The sequence below is a fragment of the Odontesthes bonariensis genome, chromosome 2 (assembly GCF_027942865.1).
Source record: "Odontesthes bonariensis isolate fOdoBon6 chromosome 2, fOdoBon6.hap1, whole genome shotgun sequence".
Lineage (NCBI taxonomy): Eukaryota > Metazoa > Chordata > Actinopteri > Atheriniformes > Atherinopsidae > Odontesthes > Odontesthes bonariensis.
In genome coordinates, this window is record NC_134507.1 from 20,899,353 (window position 1) to 20,916,816 (window position 17,464).

General features: G+C 39.6%; 1 protein-coding gene across 1 annotated transcript; it reads left to right on the forward strand.

The window, feature by feature from the left end:
- The first annotated feature begins 4,627 nt into the window (after positions 1–4,627).
- sf3b5 (splicing factor 3b, subunit 5) lies at positions 4,628–6,551 on the forward strand. The gene is made up of 2 exons (XM_075484885.1): positions 4,628–4,753; positions 5,904–6,551. The coding sequence occupies exon 2, from the start codon at positions 5,930–5,932 to the stop codon at positions 6,188–6,190; it is 261 nt and encodes an 86-aa protein (XP_075341000.1). The 5' UTR covers positions 4,628–4,753; positions 5,904–5,929; the 3' UTR covers positions 6,191–6,551.
- Positions 6,552–17,464: the final 10,913 nt, after the last annotated feature.

Below are 17,464 nucleotides of genomic sequence, written 5' to 3' on the forward strand. Positions count from 1 at the left end.
TTTTTCCACCTGAACTCAAACCTTAAATCTAAAAGGAGCATGGTCAGATTTAGAAACTTAATAAAAAAGACACACTCAAACTCTAGGCCTAAATTAAGTTTCCTGCGCACAATAAGAAAGCATCATTATTCTGCGTCTGACGCATTTATAGAAAATGTTTTGTCGCAGCAAAGTCATTACATGTCATTTCGTATTGGATTTTTTTCCTCCTCGCTGAGTATCAAATATGGAGAAAGAAATAATGAGCAGAGGAGATGAGAAAGGGGGGTCGTGATGGGGTTCGTAAGAAACAAAGATTTTCATGGAGGGAGTGAACCATGGCGAAGAGTTGGTGAGAGGATCTAAGCCAATATGGGAACTTTTATAAGTGATGAGGGTGAAATGCTTCCTGGACCTTTGCAATGTGTGGCTGAGCTGCCGTGTAATCAGAGGAGAGAGTAGATGTGGATTAGCAGCCTAATAAAGAGCTCGCATCTGCATGAACACAGAGGCCACAAGTGGTAATTAACAGGTGTCAGTCTGTGTAAGGTACAAATGCAAACACAACACACACCTCTACCAATGCAATTTCTCATCTAATTAAAGTTTTTAAAGGGTATGGGTAAAGGACTGGAATTAACTGCCTCATCTGTGAAGACACTGCAAGGTCCTGAATGGTCACAGAAGTGAGGTGAAAATGAGCTGCCACACTGATTCAGACTGATACATTGGCTGATGATCAAAGACACGTTCAGCAGGCCTCGATTTCCTGCCCAGTGTGATAGATCCACACCATCCAAAGAGAGTTAGTACCACTTGAACTTACTGCCTCCAATGGAGCTCAACTTAAAGAGTTATCGTCTGACATGGTGTGCAAAAAAGGAAAAGGTTTAATATATATATATATATATATATATATATATATATATATAATATAGTATAACATAACATAAAAACATGCGAGAAGTCCATGGTGATTAACGGTGGCCCTTAGAAGATTAGTTATGAAGCTGGGGACAGCAAACAGAAAAGTCAAACAGGAGTGAAACTACTGACTCGCAAAATTTCAAGGTAAACACAAGAAACTTGTGCTAAAGGAAAAAAATATAAAAAATGGACCGGACTCAGTGAATAATTCCCTATACTCCCTATATAGATTTGTGAGCAATGCTGACCAACATATCATTGGGGTCATCAGGTGGGAACCTCCTTTCATCAGTGTTTCGTCTAGTTGGGCCCACGACACCTCCAGGAGGCTACACAATGACCACTGGTGTCCCAGAGTCACCCCCCTAATGCCAGCCAACACTGCTCCTCACACCACAACAACCATCTTTTACAGCCACAAGCTACCTCAGCCTCTCACCAACTGCACACCAGTCACAGCGGGGTGGGGATGCAAACCCTGGTTCGGGTAGGGGGTAATGAAAATATAGAGGGTGCCAGAGGTGGAGGCAGGACAAAACACACTAGCAGATTCAGCAGACAAACTCATCTAAACAGTCCTATAATCACTAAAAATGCCAACAGAAACAAAGCCATACAACTCACTCAAAGCAACTCACCCAAAATGGCCACCTGGTTTCAAAAGTATCACATGGCCCACACCCTCCACTTAAATATCTTGAACTTCTTCTTTGCTTTTTCCAAAAGTCTGTTTACCCTAAGTGCTCCCCCTGCTGGGCCCCCAGCTGCTATTGCTTCTTCTAATCCAAATCCACTGACTGGACTTTACTGCCTCATCTGACACTTCCTTCACTATTTTCCTCACACTCTGTCCACTTACACCCAGCTCCCTCAACAATGAGACAACAGACTTTGCAACAAATCCTCTACATCCTACTTTCACTGGACATATCCTAACTTTCCATCCTCGCTGGTCTGCTTCTGCCCCCAACTCCACATATCTAAGCTTTTTCCTTTCATATGCTTCTGCTACTGATTCCTCCCAAGGAACAGTCAGCTCCATGAAATAGACTCTCATTCTACTCCTAAATCACAAGACTATATCAGGCCTTAGATTTGTAGAGGCTATCTCCTGGGGAACAACAAGCTTATTTCCTAAGTCTACCTGCATCTCCCAATCACAAGCAACCCCCAAGCTGCTGTGCCTCCTTATCGTCTTTTTAACTTTCTCCCCCTCTTGAACAAACTGAATTGCAACTCTCTTAACCTTAGACCCTCCTAAGTTTACCTGCCTTCGTTTATCTTCAATACCTGCAGCTAAGCTTCTTAATACTTGGTCATGTCGCCATGTATACCGGCCTTGTGACAGACTAACCTTACAACCTGACAAAATATGCCTTAGAATTGCAGTACCTGAACATAAGGAACATAACGGGTCTCCATTTACCCAGAGTTTTAAGTTCTGGGGAGTTGGCAATACATCATATGTTGTCCCTATCAAAAATCTCATACTCCTTTCGTCCATACTCCACAGTTCTTTCCAACTAAGCTTTTTCTTCTCTACACCTTCCCAATTCAACCACCGTCCCTGCTTAGCCTGAGCCACTGCCTTTGCACCCCTTAACATTTCCTCCTGTCTACGAACCTGCTCAACAACTAGCTTTCTTTCAAAAAAAGGGGCACCTTCATAACATGAGCAGGAGGGGAGCTAATAGAAACATAAATGTAAGATTTCACTTGTTTTCCTGATTTGTTTCTCTATAAGTTTCAGCTTGATCCATCGGATGTTGAAAAAATGTGAATCAGTTCTGTGTCTATGGTGAAGGATTTCACAATAATAAATTATAAATATTTATTGAGTATTCTTTAGTTAGGGAAACATAAAAAGACCTCTTGCAGAGCTGCTCAGAAAGGTCAAAGTTCAAAGATCAAAAACATTCAGTTTGTAAGTACATCTCATAATTAACCACAGCTTGATTTTCATTCCACAAAATATTGTAATTTAGCCGAAGCAGCCTTGTTTATGACAAAAACAGAATATAAGGCTAAAACAAACTTGTCTGTTGGAACTTAACAAATGAGCAGATACTCAGTTATATTTGCATATTTTAAAATACAATTTCAGGAAAATTAGAAAATAGAAATGTGGAAATAAATGTCGTCTTAATGTAAGTAATCAACTCTCATTGTTTGCATCACTGCCAGTCAAACCTGGAGCCACAAATAATCACAGCAGTGAACGGAACGACAATGGTATTATTTCCAGTTGAATACAAAAGCTGTTTCAGTGTTGTTTAGATATTTGCAGGTTTTTGCGCTGTGTAAAATGGTCCGTTGATAAATCTCTCTCTCTCTCTTTCGGATTTTATATTGGCGGTTGGCAAACAACTTTTAGTAGCATTACCGCCACCTACTGATATGGAGTGTGGATCACATGACATTTATCTATATCCCTATATTAATATATACCCGTTCAATATATATATATATATATATATATATATATATATATATACATATATATTCACACACCTATATATATACCTATACGTCAACACTCATCTATACACCCATATATCTATTTATGCCTACACTTTTACATACTCCCTACTCATATACCCTCATTTATATACTTTATCTATACTATATTCTATTATATAACCTACACCGTTTTAAATAATAAAAAATTTCCTGATAACATCTGTTTCCTGATTCTTTTTGCAATAAATCTACTATATCTAATTTCATTTTCATCCTACTAAGCTTTCTAATTAAATTATTTCTCTGAACCTGATAATTCCTACAATATATCATAACATGTTCTATTGTCTCATCTTCCCCACACTCACATTTCCCTGATTGATGTTTTCCTATCATATAAAGGTTTTTATTTAATCCATTATGTCCAATTCTAAGTCTTGTTATAATGATCTCCTCTCTCCTACTTCTTTCTGTTCTTCTCATTTTCCCTATTTTCCTTTGTATTTTAAACAACCAACGTCCTTTTCTTTCTTCCTCCCATAACTTTTGCCATCTCTCTTCCATTTTTTGTTTTATAATACCCTTTACCTCTTTTACACTCATTCTTACATTAATATCAATCATTACTCTTTTTACACTCTGTTTTGCCATTCTATCTGCCATTTCATTTCCCTCAACTCCATAATGCGCTGGTATCCATATAAAATGAACTATAAGCCCCATCATATTAATTCTATATAGTGTTTGTTCTATTTCTATTAATACATCTGGTCTACTTTCTGACTTACTATTTTGAATACTAACTAATGAAGAACTTGAATCTGAACATATAATTGACTTTAATGGTTTAACCTCTTCTATCCATTGAACTGCTAAAAGTACCGCAATCATTTCTCCAGTATATACTGATACTCCATCACTTACCCTTTTCCCCACTTTAATTTTAAATTGCGGTACAATCATACCTATCCCTATCCTATCATCTAAAGTTTTGGATGCATCAGTATATATATTTACATAATTATAATATTGATTTATATGTTCCTGTACAACATATTTATTCAAACTAAAATTATTTCTATTCTTCTTTTCTAATAATGATAAATCTACTTTTGCTTCAGGTATTATCCATGGTGGAACTGTATGTAATGGAATCGTTTGACTTGTTGATAAATCTTCCGGCATCTGAATAGTTGTATACTTGATCTGATTCTTCGACCCGCCGGAACTAAAGTAAGACACATTGTTCCATCTCGGTTCACTTTGCAGGGGGAACCTACCAGAAGCGATCGTTAGACCAACTTGTTTCGAAGTGCAGACTATTCTGACTCCCACTTTTTTTTTTTTACAAATTTTGCCTTCATTTTTTGAACTCACTGCATTTTAAGTAAGTATCTTACTTTAATAAAACCATTATTATGATCCTGAAAATTAGATTTATCCCCTTTAAAAGGGGTAATGTTGCGGACTTTGAAAGGGCTAACACCGGTTAGCTTAGCTCACGTTAGCATGCAGACAAACAAAAGTGCGAGAGGCGAGAGAGCCCTGTACATACATTTTTAGGCTATAAAGAGACAAAAAAATAAGCTTCTTATACAGAGAGAGAGAAAGAGAAAGAAAGACGAAAACTGATAACATTTGATTTTACTAAAACTGAAACTGACCCGGTGGTTCAGTTGGATACATGCTTTAGCGAGATTTAAAAGGCATTTATGTTTTTACTGTAATGATCGGGACGATAAAGTGTATAAGAATTTTAAATAAAAGAAGTGTTTTAGTAATTAAGATAAAGACAATAAAGGAAGATGACATTTGAATAAGCCCATATATTATAAATGGGAGTAAAAAGGTACATGGAAATGCATAAATCAAACATTTCTCTTTTTAAGCCCTCTAAATATTTTCTATCTGACTGTGACCTCAGAGTAACCATCCAAGGCTTTAAAAGTGATCAATAAAATCCTACAAATAATCTAAACTATAAAGTCTTTAAGGAGACAAGCATGCCGCTGATATGATCACCTCTCAGATACACTCCTGTCCGTGAATGTTTCGGCTTAATGAATTGAGAACCCTGAAAATGGCTTAAAATGACCACCCTCGACCTTTAAACTTTTTTTTTAAAATCCCCATTTCAGCTGTTAACAGATAAGACCTGCATTAACAGATGGATTTACAGAAATAGGTCATGGCTTAGAGCTGTCCTAAAGTCTGCGTCAAGGATAACAGTTTTGAGTCCAACTTTCTTACGGCATTATTAGGTGCAGTGACTCGGTTCCTTTCAAAGCGCCTGAGGTGGATGAATTGGAAAATGTTTTTCTGAATGTTTTCTGCTTTCTGGTGAAGTTAGTTGCTGTGTTTCCTCTGTCTGGCAAAGTTGTTGGACTCAGTAAAAGATAACATTTATCTTGAGTTGGCAACATCTAGACTTTTTAGGGCATTGATGATTTAATATTGGTTCTAATGTCAATGTGCCGTCTGTCTTTTAATGCATGAACTTAAATCTGTTCAACTCTTTCTCTTCCTTTTCCAACCAGAGCCCGTAGGACTCATCTCCGCAAGAATGACGGACCGATACAACATCCACAGTCAGCTGGAGCATCTTCAGTCGAAGTACATTGGCACAGGACATGCTGACACCAGCAAGTGGGAGTGGCTGGTCAACCAGCACCGTGACTCATACTGCTCCTACATGGGACACTTTGACCTGCTCAACTACTTCTCCGTCGCTGAGAATGAGAGCAAAGCTCGCGTCCGCTTCAATTTGATGGAGAAGATGCTTCAGCCATGCGGACCACCAGCAGACAAACCCGACGATGCTTAGATTGCTCTGGAGGTCTTGTTTCCGGCTGAGTCCTTTCCATGGACATTGGAAGTTATTTTCTGCTGAAAAAAAAAGAAAGAAATCTGACCAGTAACTTAATACCTGCCTCGATGTTTACTGCATCATCCACTTAAGTGACAGGAAATTGAAAATTCTTTGCTGAGGGACCAGTAAAAAACCTACTTTCTGTCTCAAACAGCTTTCAGAGAAAATATGAAAAAGAAGAAAAAAGGAGGGCTGTAAGACGTTGATGAGTTCAAGTGGTGCACAATAACATGTCAAGTGTTTGTATTGAGTGAAGATGTACTCTTGATTAAAAAGTTCTCTTTTAAGTTGATTAAACCTTTTTTCCCCCCCCCGAGTCTGTTTGTACAGACCATGATTGCATTGACCTTCTTTTATAATTGGGCGTTCATATCACACAACCAGCAGGCTCCTGCTCAGTCGCTCCTGTGCTGCTGTTTAACATAGTTTAAACCTGGACTACAGTCAGATGAAAGCAGGAACTTAGAAAATAAAAGTGACACGGGGTGGTATCCACCTTTCCATCATTTTGTGTGATTTGAGTTTCGACACTCTTTGTAAAGTTCATGTCACATTCATACTCATCAAATCGGTCAACAACCTGTGGAGTTATTTTCATTTTTAAAATAAGTCACCCGTGTGTGGAATACAGTGGCATTAACGGAGGACTATTCAAATGAGATGGATTGCATCAACGGTAGATATCTGTTCAATAAGCTTGGCAGGGAGTTATCCTTTTTTTTTTTTTTTTTGGTGAAATTTGAAATTTCACCAAGAAGCTATTAGTGATGTAGAGATGCAGCGTCCAAATGGTGTTCCAGGCCTTTTCCAAGTTGTGGTAGCACAAACAATTAATGTTAACGTTAATGCGTGAACCTAAAGTTCTGAGTGCATTTGTCCAAAATGTGGAAAAATAAAGTAGGAAAAGGTATACAGACGAAGTGCGTATGCTTGTGAGCTTGTAAAAAGCTCCACGTTTACTTTGGTTATATTTTTCTGAGACTGCTGCCCTTGGGCTCTACCAGTGGGTTGTCTATTAACTCTATTGCAGATTTTCACGAAAGTAGAACCCCCCCTCCCCATAGGCTTCATAGCTGCATGTTTAATGTATCCTGCACAGCAGTGTTGTTCAGAATTTCTTTTGGCCTTGCAGATTCCTCCAACTTTTGTCCGCCTACACAATCTCTCACACATGCATTTGCGATTGCCCACCCACACAGTGAGTTCACTGATATCATCTGTACACAACCAAGGCTCGGCTCCTGGCTGGACCAAGGAGGACAGCGTGCTCGGGGAGTGTGTGACTGAAAAGAGCAGCAGGTGTTGAGCTCTGACTTGCTGACTCGAGGTGATTTAATAAAACACTCTGCCACACACAAATGCAGACACTTTGTGGGGAGAAGTCATCGTGATGTGCATGATGACTCATTGTTGGCTCGAGAGGCAAATCAGCCGGCGCCAAGGAAGTTCTTGAACATCATGATCGTGCGTGCATGTGTGTGTTGGAAGGATTCTTAGCGGGGTAAGTCCTTGCCATCTGTTCTCACTGCAAGAGTCAGGGAGACGGTGTTAGCAAGTCAGGCGTGAAACCGGCTTGGGGTCTGTCAGTGTGCCACACAAAGAAACACACAGAAATGTAACAATCGCAGAGCTGTGACACAAGGAGAAACAAGCCCATAAATAGATATCTGTGCCTCTCTTTCCAGCTCCTGCAACAGGGTGAAACATCTTGTTAAAAGTACTTACGATTTCAGAACAAGTAAAATTAAATTACAGGCTTTCAAGGACGACTACAGCACGTCTTTGCAGGTCTATTAGAAGTCTCCTCTGCACAGGTTTTTTTTTTTATTTCATGTGACAAAATGGTTGCAGTTGTGTGAGAAAAAAAATCTCCCACACCCAAAGTGTTCCTTTTTCCATGTTACGTGGGCCTTTTTTTCCCCCCAAAAAGAAATATTTTTCTGTAGTAATATGTACCTTTTAACTTCAGTAAGCATTTTTCCTGCTGCATGCATGCATCCATTTTCTAAAGCCGCTTGATTGAATTCAGGATTGCATCCATTGGGCGAGAGGCGGGGTACAACCTTTCCCTTTAGCATTTAAAGGAAAATAAGTGTAAAATCTTGTTTTGTTCTTTTTGTTCCTTAGCGACTCTTTTATAGTGACTGCTCAGGTTCCTCCAGCACACTCAAAACAGACTACACTGCGCGCTTTGGTATCTTAAGTGATTTTTCTGACCTCATTAATTCTGTGCGTATTTCCTTGTAGGTACCATATGGCGTCTTGATTTGAACAGATGTCGGGCTGGAGATGTCTGTAGATGCAGCTAAAAACCATAGACATATAAAGAATCTTTATAATGTCTATGCTAAAAACTACCTTGGTCTGGTTCTTTGCATTTACAGATCTGAGAAGCATGTAACAGCAATTAGGATTTTTTTTTTTTTTAACTTAAATACTAATTGGATTTGATCATTTTCATCTGATCTGTGTAATTTGTGTGATGAAGGTGGGACCTGAAGTGATTAACACCTTATATGAACATGATTATCAGGTATATTCATTACCTCCAGTAAAATGGGCCAAAAGATAAACTCTGAAAAGTCCTTCAGATAGATGCAACAGTCTTGATTTAAATCAACCATTGAGGCGTTCCCAAAAGGAAATGAATGAATGAGGAAGAAAATGAACTTTGCAATGCTTGAGAAAAGTAACATCTGAAAGAAGCTGTTATCCATCAGTGCCATTGGATTCCAGTAATATGACAAATCCGGTGTGTTCGGAGGCATGATCTTTCTCCACATTTTTAGGGAAATGGACAAAATAAAGCAAGTTGAAACAAGACCAGCTCTGGATAATATTCACAAACTGAAGAACAGGTTTCATGGAGCTACACGGATCACTAATGGACACTGGGCAACACGCTGAGTCAGGCAAGATGGGAGCGAAAATCTTCTTTCAGACCTGCTGCCAGTTTCTGGAGGACATTTTCTTCAAGTAGTAGCACAGGAAGACGTCTGCAGCATTCAAAGGGACTTAGCTGGTTACCAGCAAATGTGCTAAAGATGACTAAATAAAGGCCCGACTCCATCCATGGAAGGTTTATCAGGGTTTATGAAAAGAAAGGAACTGCTACCTGTCGACTGAAGATTTCTTAAAGATCAAAAATGTAATTGTCCCGTTGTGTTTCAAGAAATTAGGCAAATTATTTTGTTAGAATCCAGTTGCCTGAGAACTGAAGATACTTCTATATTCCTTTGAGAAAGACAACCATCACTTTTCCTCTGTTAAACTTTTCAGTTTGATGTTCAATGATAGATAAGACTGACTGTTGGGATTTAATTTGCTCAACCTTCAAGTGAATCCAGAGGAATACAATTTGCCTAATAATCATGCAAACAGAGTAGAGAGACTATTCCACCAGAGCTCCATGAAAACAGCACTGAACGCTCATATTGGAAATCCTATATTTGCATTAAAAACAGTTTTAATTATGTTCTGGAAATGACAGATCACATAATATCAGTTAAAATGAGATGCTGAATACAGAACCAGCCGGAGCCTCCAGCTGAGGGATCACTTCAAATCTGAATTTTTGCATACATGACAGCACAGCATTAAAATGTTATCCCACTGGCACAGTTGCTCATCATACTTTACTCTGACTGAAAAGAAAATGTTGGGTAACTATAACGGTTAAATGAAACATTTCTGCTGAATAGTATCACAGACGGTCTTGTTTACAGTCTTTGTTCATTTTGTAGAATGTGTTCGGGCCTTGTTACAAGAATAGATAAGCGGCAGTTCTGGTGCAATTGCAACGTCCCATGAGTCTGATGTGCTTTCATCTCCAAATTGGGAGAAAGTGGGAGAATGGTTATTTGAGTTTCTGTGATTAGAATCTGATGGGAATTTCAGTTCTAATCAACTAATTTCTCCAGAACAGAAAAGCCTTCCCATCCTACATGTGATTGTCTGTAAAGCTCAGTCTCCTTTCAGAAATATCCCTGGTGAGAATATCTCTTGAGTGAAGGATCACAGCAACAAAACAATAACGAACATATTTCCATATCTGTCACGGAGGTTTGCAGGGATTCTATATTAAGGAGGTGAGGTTGAGACGACCTGACAGTGGTGCAGATTAGATGATGTCCTTATTTGTGTGGAGACAAAAGAAAATTGAGAGCACCCAGAGGATTGCATGAACCCTGATTAGTGCATCTTGTTCTCCACTTTTCTGATGAATGTCTTGTTTAAATATTCCATGAAAATGAAGTTTGTCTTTGCCGCTGTTTAACAACTTGTGATGGACTTAGTGTTTTTATATGCAAGCGATTTACTGGGGGAATGTTGACATATACTTTTATGGTTAACGTCTGGAGTGGAACTCCCTCTCCTGCATTTGCAAAAAGCTGCAGACGACTGAGATTTAAGTAAGTTGTGTTTTATAAGCTTGATTTTGTCAGCGGGAGAATATCTCTGCACATTTAACATTTCAGCCTATTTGAAAGCACACAGTTTAAGTTGTGAAGCTACACAAAGCTATGCAAGTAGCACCTGGACTGTGCTGTTAGTGCCTCGGCATAAAAAGAGCCGAATGCACAAATATGGCAGCCGACAGTTGAAAAGATCTGGGCTTTGCATCAGAATGAGAACAAAAATGCAACCATCATGTTATGAGTCTTCAGATGTTTCCTATTTGAGAAATGAGATAGAAATAGGGACAGAATAACGGGAGCTGTAAATACAGCCTCTTAAATTATGCTGCCACTTTCCATGTTGATCATGACCATTCTGAAGAGGGTTGAATTTACATATTGTAAGTATGTACAACGCTGTGCCTCCATATTCATCAGTTTGTGAAGGAAAGTGAGGAAGGAAAACATCCACTGTTTATTGTTCAACCTTTTCCCTATAAGTGACAGTTATGATTTAAAATTGACTGCACAGTATTAAAAATAATACGTTTCACTGTGCTGGAACGGTCGAGTTTTAGAAGCGTGACATTTTACAATTGCTTTCAGATTGAAGATGTGATATAAACGTGAGGGTTTCTCATCCTCCGAACCAGAAATCTTCACATGTTTCTTTCATCACCTGTTTTATTTCTAAGAAGATGGCATAAATTGACGCTTCCAAGCTGTTCATAATAATCTATGATTTGTATGGGCCAAGTCTTTAGTGAGGAGTGGAGACGGTGGAATATGCCACAAAGATCCCTGCTACACATTCAAAACAAGAATCAACTATAAGAAAATAACCTTTCAATGCTACCAGAAAAGCTGCTACCTTGAAATGTGCGATCAACACCTTTCGATTGTCAGAAGAAGAGTTCTATATTTCTTGGATCTTGTGAATTTACAGTTACCCTTCACTGTGGAAGGAATGTTTGTTTTGTTTCTGTATGAATGGAATTCTTTTCTTTTAATCACTTGTTGTATAGACAGCATCCTTTACTATTTTTTTCTTAAAGCAATTTTACAACCCCCCCTCTCTCTCCCCTTATTTTTTTTAATGATATCCACGTATGTGTGTAGTAAAGTTGTAATTTAAGGAGGCAGCAGAGTGAAACAGCTTTGCTGCAGACTTTGATAGTTGGAGCCATGGTCAAAAAGTCATTTACCTCAACATGCATGTACTTTTTCCATTTTCCACTTGGCAACACCACCCACGGAGCATTCCCATGAGATGTTATTGGCTGCCTACTGCTATGGGCACAAATTCAAAAGCCCCGCAGAGCCTCGTGTTATTTTCCAAGTTGTCAGCTTTAATTCTTTTTCTCATCTTTTTCTCACCAATTTTTCTGATATCAATGCAAAATGCACAACAATGTCCTGGTGCTAATTATTAACAAAATGGACAAACTATTTGGTACTGTTCTCTTCTGTTGTCTCTCTTTTTAGTCAGTGTGTTGCAGGTTACCCATAAAAAATGTATTTCTCTTATAAGAAATAGAATACAAACATCTGGAAGAGAGACCAGTTAATGTAAGAAGAATTAATCCTGAGTGCCCAGATTTGTTAAATTTAAACTTTGAGCACCTGTTGGGATGTTAATCACCTGTTCTAATGAGTAGAGAAGTAGTCAACAAAATGAGCTAAATGATCTTTATGTGTAAAATAAGTGAGAGAATGAGAGAGAGGAAGGATTTGCTAGCTTAAGTCCAAAACCTGTGACTGTTTATTGCGTTAGTTCTATTGTGATAGATTGTGATTACAGAGGGTGTTCATATAAATCAGAGAAAGAACTTGAGACATTGGCAGGCCCAACATTGCAAAGAAAATAATGTGGAGGGCTTTCTTGAAGAGGTTATTACAGCTTTCTTTGGACACTTTTTTATTCTGCACCTTCTGAAGTGTGTCGCAGGATTGTAGCCTGTGGAAAAAAAAGGTCATGAGTTCACGTCACCAGACTTTAAAAATGTTTTTGTATATGTTCTCTGCACACTCTGTCACAAACAAAGTTTTATCTCACTTTGGCAGAGCTACACTGATGATGAAATAGAGGTCACGGAGGCATGATAATGACACTTTGATAGACAATCTTTTAGTGGGCAGGGGTGTGAACTGCAGAGCTAAGCACTTGCAGGAGGACAGGGTAATGAAATGGAATGGATATATGGGAGTATTACCTGATAGGATGGTGCCCCTGCCCCACATTTCAGCTGAGTGATCGCCTGTGAAAAATGGATTCAGCAATATTTCCTGTGATTTAAACCAGTTGCCTAAGTTTCTGCCCATTTGGAACCAGCAGACGGTGGAGGAACACAGAGTGGGGAAATAAAAACAAACTGTACCCTGTTGGGTTGGTACAGCGATGGCTGGTCGGTCAGCTGACAAATGGAGACTGTTTGCTGAATAGCTGCTTTATTGGCACCGAAACAGATGAGGTGTTAGGCGGTCTTACGGGACTCAGAGGCCTGTCTTGATTACAGTTGCTTACAGTTTTTCGATTGGTTTGGCTCATTTCTTGAAACTGAGATGACATTCCTATAACTATAGGGTCACTTGGCCAAACAGACTTGCAGTTCTTCGCAACACTTGAGATAACCAGCAAAATGTCATATGTCTCCCAAAACGTTCATTCTTGCTTCAAAATGAAGTCCCTATCCCATATAAATAGTCAGTACCATCAAAATGGCATAGATCCTTCTCAATTGCTTTGGCACATTTTTATTCATTTTGTCCTCCTGTCAAAATAAACTGGACGGTGCAGCACAACTACATGGATCCTCATATCGCTCCAAAAATAGTTTACCCATGTGTCAAAACTAAATTCCTTTCTCACACAAATAATCAGTGCTTCCAAAATGCATTGTCCCTTTGGCATTGTGTAAGCACTGCAAGTCAAAATGATTAGATGTTTTGTCTTTATGGAAAAGGTCTAGCTAAAGGAATACAATTTTCACACCACACACTGCACTCATTCTGCTGAGGAAATTGTAACTATTTTTATTCACAAGCACATTTTTACACATTACTGTAGGTAGGAAAGAAAAAAAACTACAAAGGAAAAGGTATACAATATAGGCCTATGTATACAAAATACAAAAACCTGCAAGAACCAAAAACAAAATACATTACAGTAGCCTATGTTACAGGAAAAAAAACAAAAAAAAAACAGTCAAGCATCACAAATAAAATACAGTAATATTCTGACTACTCTGTGTCACTTCCCTCTTGCTCCTGGTCACCCTCCTCATCTTCCGGGCCATCCATCCGCTGCACTCTGTTTGGCCATAAATTCTCGTCAACATCGCATCTGATGTCTTCTCTAGCAATGCACCGTGGGAAGAAGCGCCTTGAATGCCTTAGTCATCCTCTACACTGATCGCCTGTGATATCCTCACAGGCAGCATCCATCGCATTGAGGAGGGACCTCTGGTTCTGAGCATGATGCTCATACACTCTCCATCTCCAAGCAGAGAAAAAAATCCTCAATAGGGTTAAGGAATGGAGAGTAGGGAGGAAGTGGGACATTATGCATCCTTGAATGCGTCTCGAACCATGCCCTGATGCATTGGCCATGGTGAAACTGACGTTGTCCCACACAACAACAAACTGGGGTAGGTGGAGCCCTTCGAGACCCCTCTTGTTCTCTGGAACTTCTCAGTATTGTATGGGCCCAAGCTTGCCATGTGTGTGGCCACACCATTTTCAGAAATGGCCGCACACATGGTAATATACCCCCCCCCCGCTGGCCAGGGACATTCACTGTGGCCCGCTGGCCAATGATATTTCGGCCACGCATGCGGCCCTGCAGGCATATGCAGAGGTTCTGCAGGTAGTTTTTTCCACACAAATAGAAGGGAGACAATGATGAGAGTGTTCTGTTACAGTTCTTTGGCAAAATACTGTGGTTAGATACTGCATTGTAAAGCTGGATTCCAAAGGTAAGGAGGATACTGGTAACCCTCAGAAATTGGAACCTCTGCATAGTGTAGGCTATACAAACTGATAGACCATGAATAATTGGTTTACCTGCACATACTGGTACCGCAGCTCTTTCACTCTGTCTGTGTTTCGATCGAATGGTACTCTGTAGATCTGCTTCATGGTCATGAGGTTTTTCTTCAGTACACGGTCTATTGTGGAAATGCTGATGGAGTTGATGTTTTGGAGGATTGTGTCACGGATCTGTGTCAGTGTTACAGTTTTTCCCGATCGTTTTGGCCCATTTTTCCATTCAGTTTACTTTTTCAAAACAGCTCACACACAGCCCTTAACAGAAGCTGAAATAACCAAAACACTTTATGATGTTTGCAGAATGACACCACTTTCTCAAAACTTGTCACACATCCATCAAAACCTACAATTTGTGCTCAATTGAACATGTATGTTTTCTCATTTATTTAATAATGGATAACAAAATTGAAACTACAGCTATCAATATCAACTTTTGTTCAACACCCTCATAGTATTGACTATTTTACAACTGACAACATACTACAATTTGGGTTTTGTATTGAGCACTCTAACTTAGTTATATAACTTAGAAATATACTGTCACAGAGTATTTACAGTAAAATCAGAAAATGTGTATACAGTAAAATATCTGTTTTTGTATTGCTGAAGTACCTGTCAACACCATTGATTTACATTTGTTCTACTGTGTACAAAATGGCAAGATTCTGACAAGATTCTGACAGAAAAATATTTTTTGCAGTACTTGTCACATGCACATACTGTAAGCAATCAAAATGACAGGGTTCAATATGCAGTACAACAAAGGTCAATTCTCAAAAAAGAAAGTACTGTAAATGAAACACAATGAAATGAAACCCTGTAAATATGAAAAAAATAAAAATACAGGAAAATTACGCATTGTCGACACGGGCCTAACGATCAGGCCACATGTTCTCATCCACGTCACAGAGTATGTCATCCATTGCAATACATTGAGGGAAAAAACGTCTTGAATGGCGAATCCACCCCTGGCAGTCTTCTGCGCGGATTGTCAAGCATGCAGCATTCATTGCATCGAGCAATGACATCTGGTCATGAGGCCTATGGTCATATACTTTCCAACGCCAGCAGGAGAAAAACTCCTCGATTGGATTTAGCATGGGAGAGTATGCAGGGAGAAACAATATCATCAGGCGTGGGTGAGCCGTGAACCAGTCATTCACTAACCTTGAATGATGGAAGGCCACATTGTCCCAAATTATGACAAAATGGGACATGTTTGCCCTGAACAGGCCTCTCTCCTGTGGCAGTACCAGCCGCTCATGCAATGCATTGAGGAATGTGATTAGGCGATCACTGTTGTATGGGCCTATAGATGGGATATGGCAAAGGACTCCATTTGTGGAAATAGCAGCGCACATGGTGATGTTTGCTCCCCTCTGTCCAGGCACGGTTACTGTGGCCCTCTGACCAATGATGTTTCGGCCACATCTCCTAACTTTGGAGAGGTTGAATCCAGCCTCATCGACGTAGATGAAGACATACTGCCTTTCGTCTGCTTCCAGATCCATTACTCTCTACATTCAAAAAGAAATTCAGAGTAAATCATACAGTAACATATACAGAAGATGCTGTTTTCTACTGTAATTGAATTTTACAGTATGCAGCAAGACAAATCCAAATGCAGTGACAGATCCATACCTGTACATACTGTGCACGTGCTGCCTTGACGCGGTCGCTGTTTCTTTGAAATGGCACCTTATATAGCTGCTTGGTTGCCACCAGATTGCGTTTCAGGATGCGGTCTATTGTTGCCAGACTGACACTGTTTATGTTCATAAAAGTCACCTGGTCAGCTAAGACCGCTGCCTTTATCTCACGCAATCTGATGGCATTGTTAGCAACTACCATGTTCACAATGGCAGCCTCCTGTTCAGCAGAGAAAATTCTTCCCCTGCCACCAGTGTGGGCCAGTGTGTTGATTCTGTGAAAATAGTGCCAATGACTGTAAATACTGTAAATGTACAGTAATCAGAATTCTACTGTATATTTTGAAAGTCAGTTACAGTACTCTATTGGAAATGACTCTAGTAAAACTACAGTAATGCATTGTATTACTGTATGGCAACACTTTACAATAGTACAGAAATGGCTGTTGCCAAGAGTGCAAATACAGTGAAACACAGTACAGTACGTAAATTGACCAGCAAAGTGACTTACCTATTTTCATTGCGGAAAGTACGAACTATTGATGCCACCGTATGCCTGCTCAGGTTTGGCTGCACCCTTAGTCCGGCCTCTCTCATGGAGAGACCATGATTTACAACATGGTCAATGATTGTTGCCCTAATTTCATTGGAACTCCTAACACCAGGGCCACCTCCCCTGGCAGGGGCCTGTCTAGCTCTCCCACGACCTCTTCCTCTTCCTTGTCCTCGTCCACGTCCTCCTCGATCCATGCTTGGTGTCAACTTCAAGCTATTGACCTCTTTGATAGGTTGAGAACTACTTGCTTTGTTTTGCAAAGAGAGTTCACACAGGTGCTGATAATTTTTAGAATTGAGAGAGCAGTTCCAATTGGCTGCTACTAAGTGTCTGCAATGTGTTGCCATGGTAAATCAGTTATGTTTCGTGTCTCTTTGTGAGAAGTGTGTTAACTGTTTTGAAAAGTGTATTAAAAGTCAAAGAAAATTGTGTGAAAGCAATGAGAAATAGTTAACTGATTCACCAGAGAGGACTCTTGCCGTGCAAAGAAGGTGTGAGCATTAGATAAAGTTGACCCATGATGTGCAAAATGTGTCAAAGCAATCGAGAAAAACTGTATTGCATTATTTGCAATGACCAT